The sequence below is a fragment of the Mandrillus leucophaeus genome, unplaced genomic scaffold (assembly GCF_000951045.1).
Source record: "Mandrillus leucophaeus isolate KB7577 unplaced genomic scaffold, Mleu.le_1.0 Scaffold1469, whole genome shotgun sequence".
Classification (NCBI taxonomy): domain Eukaryota; kingdom Metazoa; phylum Chordata; class Mammalia; order Primates; family Cercopithecidae; genus Mandrillus; species Mandrillus leucophaeus.
The window spans coordinates 2,240-11,274 of record NW_012101442.1 but is presented as its reverse complement, the minus strand read 5'-3'; the positions used below and the strand labels follow the sequence as shown (position 1 = coordinate 11,274).

At 42.3% G+C, this 9,035-nt stretch overlaps 1 protein-coding gene across 2 annotated transcripts in view; it reads left to right on the top strand.

The window, feature by feature from the left end:
- Window positions 1-8,593, top strand: part of MTMR1 (myotubularin related protein 1) — a 65,258-nt gene extending 56,665 nt beyond the window's left edge. For both annotated transcript variants that reach the window (XM_011974577.1, XM_011974578.1), the window contains 2 exons: window positions 3,408-3,521; window positions 8,358-8,593. In XM_011974577.1, coding sequence (XP_011829967.1) covers window positions 3,408-3,521; window positions 8,358-8,564 — 321 coding nt within the window. In that variant the 3' untranslated portion in view covers window positions 8,565-8,593. The remainder of the gene's footprint in view (window positions 1-3,407; window positions 3,522-8,357) is intronic.
- Window positions 8,594-9,035: the final 442 nt, after the last annotated feature.

Genomic DNA, 9,035 nt, shown 5'->3' with positions numbered 1-9,035 from the left:
GGTGTGCACCTGTAGTCCCAGTTACTCGGGAGGCTGAGGCAGGAGGATTACTTCAATCCAGGAGTTCAAGGTTACAGTGAAGTATGATTGTACCAGTGCACTCCAGCCTGGGTGACAGAGTGAGACCCTGTCTCTAAAACAATTTAAAAAAAGGTGCAGAATTTTATTATAGATTACTGTGCTATGTATTTTTGGAAATCATACTTTTAGGTAAAAGGTACAGCTTCCAGGAGAAGAGGCCAAAACAAACTATGAATTGCAGCGACCTAATCTTTCATTTGTATTACTCCACCTGCTACTGTTTCCCCCATTGAGCTGTTTTCTGAGTTAAGCTTAATGCCATGACAACCCCTGAGTACAAATGGCAGCCTTGACCCAACATGAGTAGATGGAGCCTTTGTTTTCCAGTTTTCATGGGTACCGATGGGCTTGGACTGAGCCCTGCCCACTTTGACCTCCCATATCGGGTACCCAGTGGTCAGAATAAGGCTTGTTGTCACTGACTCTAGAACACACCTTCCCAAGCTCCCAGATCTACAATGCAGGCTCAGGGGCTTGGAATGAAGACTCATTGTCGTAGTCTGTTTGGGCTGCTGTAACAAAACATTGTAAGCTGAGGTGGTTTATGAACAACAGAAACTTACTTCTCACAGTTCTGGAGGTCGGGAAATCCAAGATCAAGGCCCCAGCAGATTCAGTGTCTGGTGAGGGTTTGCTTCCTGATTCATAGATTAGCTGTCTTTTCACTGTAACCTGACATCATGGAAGGGACAAGAGAGCTCTCTTGGGCCTCTTTTAAAAGGGCACTAATCCCATTCACGAGAGCTCTACCCTCATGACCTAATCACTTCCCAAAGGCCCCACTTCCTCATACTACACCTTGGGGATTAGAATTTCAACATAGAAATTTTGGGGGGATACAAATATTCAGTTCATAGCACTTATATGGCTTGAAAATATGTCAGTAATTTGCTATCTTGTTAATAAACATTTATTTTTAAAAGTTTGAGAATTATAAAATATAGGACAAAACCCTGGATCTTTCACTCCTATCCTTGATTTAATAAGGCTTCAGTACACAAAAATGTCATATATTTGCTTACAATTCACAAATTCTGTGGTGCCAATAATTTATGAATAGGGCATAAGTAAGCAGCATAGAGAAGTCCTGGGAAGATTGGACATAGTGTGCCTGGCCTTTTAAAAGATAGCCATTTGAGCCGGGCACGATGGCTCATGCCTGTAATCCCAGCACTTTAGGAGGCTGAGATGGGAGGATCACTTGAGATCAGGAGCTCAAGACCAGCCTAGGCAACATAGCTAGACCTTGTCTCTACAAAAAAAAAAAAAAAAAAAAGAAAGAAAGAAAAACTAGCTGGGTTGTGGCAGTAGTCCTAGCTACTTGGCAGGCTGAGGTGGGAGGGATTGCTTGAGCCTTGGAGGTTGAGGCTGCAGCGAACCACAATTGCACCACTGCACTCCAGCCTAGGCAACAACGTGGGACCCTGTCTTAAATAAATAAATGCATGAATGAGAGAGAGAGAGAGAGAGAGAAATAGAGAAAGATAGCCGTTTGAAATGTGAGGCCACTGTCAGAGTTGCAAGGGGCAATCTTAAAGGCTCCAAGAAAGGATTAACCAGTAGAAATTGTTAGCATTTTAGCCAGAGACATCACATCGTTGATTTAGTTCATCTAAGAACAAGGATGCCAGTAAGAAACAGCAGAGTTAGTTTCCAGAGGTTTCTGAAGCAGTAATATTCTGATGGGATTCCTTAGAAGAGAGTTGTGTGTTTCTATGAGAGCAATCCTTAAGATGGAGAGAGAAGCAAATCTTAATCCACGGTATCTGAGTGTAATTCCTTAATTAAGCTAATGTAATAGCCTGGTGAAGAAAACAGTTTCAGGTGGAATTTGGACAGTCCTGGATTGACCATTGTTCTAATAGAAAAGCCTGTTGCTAGTCTAGTAAAGTAGTAAAGCTAAACTAAAAAATAAACTTGTCTACCAGTGATCCTGATATGATCACTCTGGAGACGTGAAGATTTGTAATGATAGTGTGCACACAGCACTCTGATTGAACACTAGGTTTTTAAGTAAACTGACTTAAATACCAGTATGCTGGGTAGTACTGTTTGGCTTTGCTTCATTTAGTAGGTGATGAATATTTTACTGTGTTTTTACATTAGTTCTGGCACATGGTAAGCCCTCAGTACATGCCTGCTGTTATGGTGATTATTATCACTTCCAGATCATCTCCTGGCCACAACACGCCAGCTACTGACTAGAACCTGCTGGCAATGTTAATAGTCTTCACTGGAATTCTGCAAAACCCCATCAAGAATTACCTAAAACTATCAAGATGATCTGTGGTTTTGCTTCCTCACTCTGCCAATATGGTGAATTACAGTAATTGATTTGTTTTGTAACATAGATATTCATATGTTAAGCCAGTCTTACATTCCTAAAGTAAACCCCACTTGGTCATGTTGTATTACCTTGTTAAAATATGTTGCCAGGTTCAACTTGGTCATTTACACTGGTAAGAAGTCAGGGGTGCTGTAATCCCAGCACTTTGGGAGGCTGAGGCGGGTGGATCATGAGGTCAGGAGTTTGAGACCAGCTGGACCAACATGGTGAAACCCCGTCTCTACTAAAAATACAAAAATTAGCTGGGCGTGGAGGCGTGTGCCTATAATCCCAGCTACTCAGGAGGCTGAGGCAGGAGAATCACTTGAACCGGGAGGCAGAGTTTACAGTGAGCCAAGATGGCACCATTGCACTCCAGCCTGGGGGACACAGTGAGACTCTGTCTCAAAAAAAAAAAAAAAAAAAAAGAGAATTCAGGGCTGTATGGTCATGGAGTTGTCTTTGCAGGAAGGTTCTTAACTAGGAGTTGTTTATTTAATAGATGCAGAGCTATTTGGATTTTCTATTTCTTCTTGAGTCACTTTGGGTACATGTTATGACTGGATCTACTGCTCCCCCTACCCCCAGCCTGGGATGTGGCTGCAGCGGGGAAGCTTCTCCCTTCTCTCAGGGTCACAGTCCAGTACTGCCTGTTGCCAATGTCTGAAAACAGTCATTTCTTACATTGTATCCAGCTTGCTAGATGTTTCTGGCAGAAGGGTGAGTCTGGGCTCTCTTCTACCACCATGGTGAGAAGTGGAAGCTACATAAGCTTTTCTGGGCATTGAGTACAACAAATTGAGTTGCTTCTGGTTGTTTCTCAGCCAGATCTTTAAGTTTGGACTTAAAACTGTAGGTAGTTGAACTTTACTTGGGCTCAGTCTTCCTTTAAATCTTTGACTATATTCCAAGTTACAGTTTCGCTGTCTTTCATACAAAAGTAATATTACTTTTAGAAATTGGACTCTATGACTAAACCTTGTTTTTCTCTTCATTTAAGTTTCCTTCAGCATTCGAGTTTAATGAGCTATTCTTGATTACAATTTTGGATCACCTTTATAGCTGTCTTTTTGGGACCTTTTTGTGCAACTGTGAACAGCAGCGATTCAAAGACGTAAGTATACTGCGTCCTTGTCTGTTGCTTTCCGTGTGGCTCAGGCACCTCTTCTAGGAAGTGCCACTGTAGGAGGGCTGAGGGGAGGGAGGACTGTGCTCTGGTGCTATTACTGACTGTAAATGCACTCCCAGGGTTCTGGCCAGCCCCACTGCATGTATCTAACACAAGCCCCTTCCTTTCTAGGCACGGGGGGCTGGGACGCAGCGAGCCCATGGCTCTTTCAGGAGTAGATGAGTGCTAGACCCTGGACCTCCTGACTCCAAGTTCATGTAGTCTCCACTGCACCAACTCCAAAGCTGTGGGATTCTGCTTTTCGTCCTCTGTGGTGTTGGCCAGATTGTACTTGAAGGCCTTGGAAATGGAGTCTGCCGATTGGCCAAAAAGCCCACTTTAGGTAGCAAGCTAACACTTTTTTACATCAAAGTAGTAAAGAAGCAGTTACCAAACTTTTCAGAGTTACGTCTCGCCTCTTTCTTTTTTCCTCAGTGTGGGATAGAAGAAAGACGTGGTCAAAAGTGAGAAGACATTGGAAAAAGGCAACTTAAGGAGTATGGTCCCGTTAATAGACAAGGACTACTGCCTGTGAGCCGAGTATGTTAGGACAATATAGAATTCAGGAGAAAACAGTCTGTCAGTAACACCCACCTCCCCCTCTCTCAGCAGCGTCCCCACAGTTGACAGCACCCTCATTCTGTGACCCCACCTTGTCCTGCCTCTTCCCTGCCTCCTTGGCCTCCCCTGCTCAGTCTCCTCTGACTGGCTGCCATTTTAACCAGTCTCTAAAGTTGGAGTCACCTGGGCCCAGTCCCAGGTCCTCTTCTCCCCTCAACTCTTGTTCTGTCTTTCTAGGTGACTTTGTCTTGCCTCAGGGACCTAAATGCCTTTTCCTGCTCCTCCCCTACTCAGTACACAGCACCACTGGCTATCCAGATGCCAAGGCCAAATACACAGGAGTCAGCTTCCACTCCTCCCTCACCCTCACTCTGGCTACCACACCCAGTCCCTTGGTGAATGCTGCTGACCTTGTCCTAAAGTATATGTATATATGTATATATATGTATATATATATATATTTTTTTTTTTTTTTGAGATGGCGCTTTGCTCTTGTTGCCCGGGATGGAGTATAGTAGTACGATCTCAGCTCACTACAAGCTCTGCCTCCCGGGTTCAAGCGATTCTCCTGCCGCAGCCTTCCGAATAGCTGGGATTACAGGCACCCACCACCACATCTGGCTAATTTTTTGTATGTTTAGTAGAGACAGGATTTCGCCATGTTGGGCAGGCTGGTCTTGAACTCCTGACCTCAGGTGATCCACCTGTCTCAGCCTCCCAAAGTGCTAGGATTACAGGCCCAAAGTATATTCTTAATCTGCCACTTCTTAACTGCCTTACAGCTATAAGCCTAGCTCAAGCCCCTACTGTCTCATGCCCCTACTGTCTCACATCTGGACTAAGGCAGAAACCCAGGAATGGGCTTCCCTGATTCTCTTTCTGACCTTCAGTAGTCCATTCTAAACATAGCAACCAGAGGGAGCATTCAGTAACTGAAATCTGATCATGTGCCTCTCCCCTGCTTCCCACTGCGGTTAGAGTAAAATCCACACTGCTGCAGGCCCAGCGTGATGGGGACTTGTTAACCTCCTAATAAAAACAAAAACATTTTTAAAAGAGTGATTTTATGTTATGTGAATTATATCTCAAAGCCATTTAAAACAAATAAAACCAGAAACAGAAGAATGAAGTTCATATATAGACTTTTAACCATGGTTTTGTCTTTTTTTTTTTTTTTTTGAGAGGAGGAGTGCAAAATTCATGCTTAAATGAGCTCTCTTGATACATAATTTACATACCGTAAAATTCACCCATCTAAAATGTACAATTTCATGGTTCTAGCATATTCACATATTTTGCTGCCATTACCAATATCTAATTTCATGAAATTTCTTTATTTTTATTTCTATTTTTTGTAGTGATGGGAGTCTTGCTATGTTGCCCAGGCTGGTCTCAAACTCCTGGCCTCAAGTGATGCTCCTGCCTCGGCCTCCCAAAGTGCTGGGATTATAGGTGTGAGCCACTGTGCCTGGCCTAATTTTATAAAATTTCTGTCACCCCCAAAAGAAATGGCATACTCAGTAGCAATTACTTCCCATTTTCCCCACCCTTATCCCCTAGCAACCATCAATCTGCTTTCTGTCTCTATGGATTTGCCTATTCTGGACATTTCATAGAAATGGAATTATACAATAGGTGAACGTCTATGACTGTCTTCCTTCGCTTAGCATAACGTTTTCAAGCTTCATCTATGTACCAATACATCCTTGTTATGACTGAGCAATATTCCATTATATGGATAGACTGCATTTTGTTTATCCATTCATTAGTTGATAGAAATTTGGGTTGTTTCCACATTTTGGCTTTTAGGAATAATACTACTATAACCATTCATGTACAAGTTTTTATGTGGACATATGCCTTCATTCATTTATACCTGCGAGTGGAATTGCCGGGTCATATGGCAACTATGTTTAACCTATTGAGAAACTACCAGATTGTTTTCCAAAGCAGTTGCACACACGAGCAATGTCTGAGGCTTCCAATTTCTCCACATTTCACCAACACTTACTATTTTCCTTTTTAAAAAATTATAGCCATCCTAGTGAGTGGGAAGTGGTATGTTGTGGTTTTAGATTTGCATTTCCCCAACGACTAATCATGTTGAGCATATTTCCATGTGCTTATTGGCCATTTGCATATCTTCTGTGGAGAGTGTGTATTCAGATCCTTAGTTCATTTTAAAATTGTGTTGTTTGTCCTTTTTATTATGGAGTTGTAAGAGTTCCTTATACATTCTTTGTATATTCAAGTCCCTTATAAGATACATGATTTGCAAAAATTTTATCCCACTCTATGGGTTTTTTTTTTTTTTTTTTTGACTTTCTTCATGGGTGTTCTTTGAAGCACAAAATGTTTTAATTTTGATAAAGTGCAATTTCTTTTTTCTCTTGCTGCTTACACTTTTGGTATCATATCTAAGAAACCATTGCTTAACCCAAAGTCATGAAGATTTGCTCCTATGTTTTCTTCTAAGAACTTTATACTTTTAGCTCTTACATTGAGGTCTGTGATCCGTTTTGAGGTAACATTTGTATACGGTGTGAATTAAGGATCCAACTTCATTCTTTTGTGTGTTGGCTTTCTAGCTGTCCCAGCACCATTTGTTGGAAAGATTTTCTTTCCCTCATTCAATTTTCTTGCCACCCTTGTTGAAGATCAGTTGACCGTAAATGTCAGAGAGTTCATTTCTGTGCTTTCTGTTCTGTTCCATTGATCTGCATGTCTGTCCTTACGCCAGCACCACTGGCATTGATTACTGTAGCTTTGTGATAAGTTTTGAAAATGGGAAGTATGAGTCCTCCTACTTTGTTCTTTTTCAGGATTATTTTAGCTCTTCCAGATCCTTTGAATTATTGTTGGTGTTTCTCTTATAAATAAATGTATAAAAATTGAAATGGTCCTAATTGAATGTTCCTGTATTTAGATAGCTCATGGGAAGTCAGCAGCAGAATGGGAGAAAATGCTGTTGGCCTTGCCATTTTCTCATTTGACTTTGTCGTGCTTGATCCATTGTTTAATATTTACCTGCCTCACCATGCCTGCACATTTGGGTGTTTTTGTTCAGATGAGCAATGCAAGTAGGTGCAGTGTTTCTGAATAGTGTACTACAAAATTAGGGGAAGAAGAGATAACTTAGTAATATATTTACTTGTCTTTATAAAGCTTCTCCAGCCTGTCACCACAGCACATTTTCCTCCAGATAGCTCTGATTTTCCAGCACAAGGAATCTTAACTGTAAAGTCTATTCTCATTTCTCAATATTAAGAGTCACAGCCGGGCGTGGTGGCTTGCACCTATAATCCCAGCACTCTGGGAGGCCGAGGCGGGAGGATCACTTGAGGTCAGGAGTTCAAAACCAGCCTGGGCTACACGGTGAAACCCCATCTCCACCAAAAAATACAAAAATTAGCTGGGCGTGGTGGTGTGTGCCTGTAGTCCCCAGCTACTCGGGAGGCTGAGGCAGGAAAATTGCTTGAACCTGGGAGGCCAACATTGCAGTGAGCCAAGATTGTGCCACTGCACTCCAGCCTTGGTGACAGAATGAGACTCCATCTCAAAAAAAAAAGGAGTCACAAAAGCTCTATTTTCTTTTAGAGGCAGAGTCTTGCTCTGTTGCTTAGGCTGGAGTACAGCAGCACAGTCATAGCTCACTACAGCCTCAAACTCCTGGTCTCAAGCAATTCTGCCACCTCAGCCTCTTGAGGAGCTGGGACTATACTTGGCTAATCTTTAAATTTATTTATTTATTTATTTTTTGTGGAGACAAAGTCTCACTGTGTTGCCCAGGCTAGTCTCAAACTCCTGCCTCAAGCAGTCCTCGCAATGTGGCCTCCCAAAGTGCTGGCCTTATAGGCTTGAGCTACTGTGCCCAGCCCACAAAAGCAAACCTTCCACCAGAATTGAAAATTGCATTTGTTGTTGGTGGACCCTGTCATCCTGTGGTTGTTAGAAAGTTCTCACTCTGCCTTTCCATAGCCACAGTTGTCAGATGCTACCTAACTTCAGCAATATGTTTTTCCAGGACAGCAAGCAGTGCGTTTTCATTCATCCCGCCATCAGGCCATGAGTGGGAAGAAGGTGGGGCTGGGACCTAGTAAATGTTCATGAAGTTTTCAGCGTTTGAATTCACTTCATTATTCAAGTCCTTTTCTTGGTGTAATACTAATTCTTGATGATGTGAAGAAGAGTTTATTTCCAATGTTCTTTTTTGTTTTTCAGGATGTATATACAAAGACGATATCTTTATGGTCGTATATCAATAGCCAGCTAGATGAGTTTTCTAATCCCTTCTTTGTGAATTATGAAAACCATGTGTTATATCCTGTTGCTAGTCTGAGTCATTTGGAATTGTGGGTAAACTATTATGTACGATGGAATCCACGGAAGAGACCTCAGGTATCTTTTTGTTTTTCTTTTCATGAATGAGAGAGTATGCTTTTTTTTCCAAGTAAAGATGGTGGTATGAAAATGTGTTAATGGTAGATATTAACATACCATACTAACGTCTTCTGCCCTTGCCTGTCAGGGTTCAATCCTTTGCATTCATGTTCCAGGAGGTTCTGCCCGTACACCAACTCTGATGCTGTTTGCTGGGTTAAAGTTAAAAACCTTAGCACTTCTGTCTCGTGCTGATGAGATACGTAAAATGCCATGTGTTCCAGTGCTTGACCCTTTGTCTTATAAACTACTTTACTGCAGGTCTGGAGGGTGAGGTGGCAGCCCTTCTCCCTGTTTCCACATAGACGTGGTAGAAAGACGTGGGAAATGCATCAGGTTACAGTACATAGACCCTGTTAGTCCAGCAGTAGGAGGGCAGGTTGCTGAGTCACAGAACAGGTGCTCCTTTGAAGAAGGGGGAGAGTTTGCCCCTCCCTGCCACACTTTTTCACTATAATA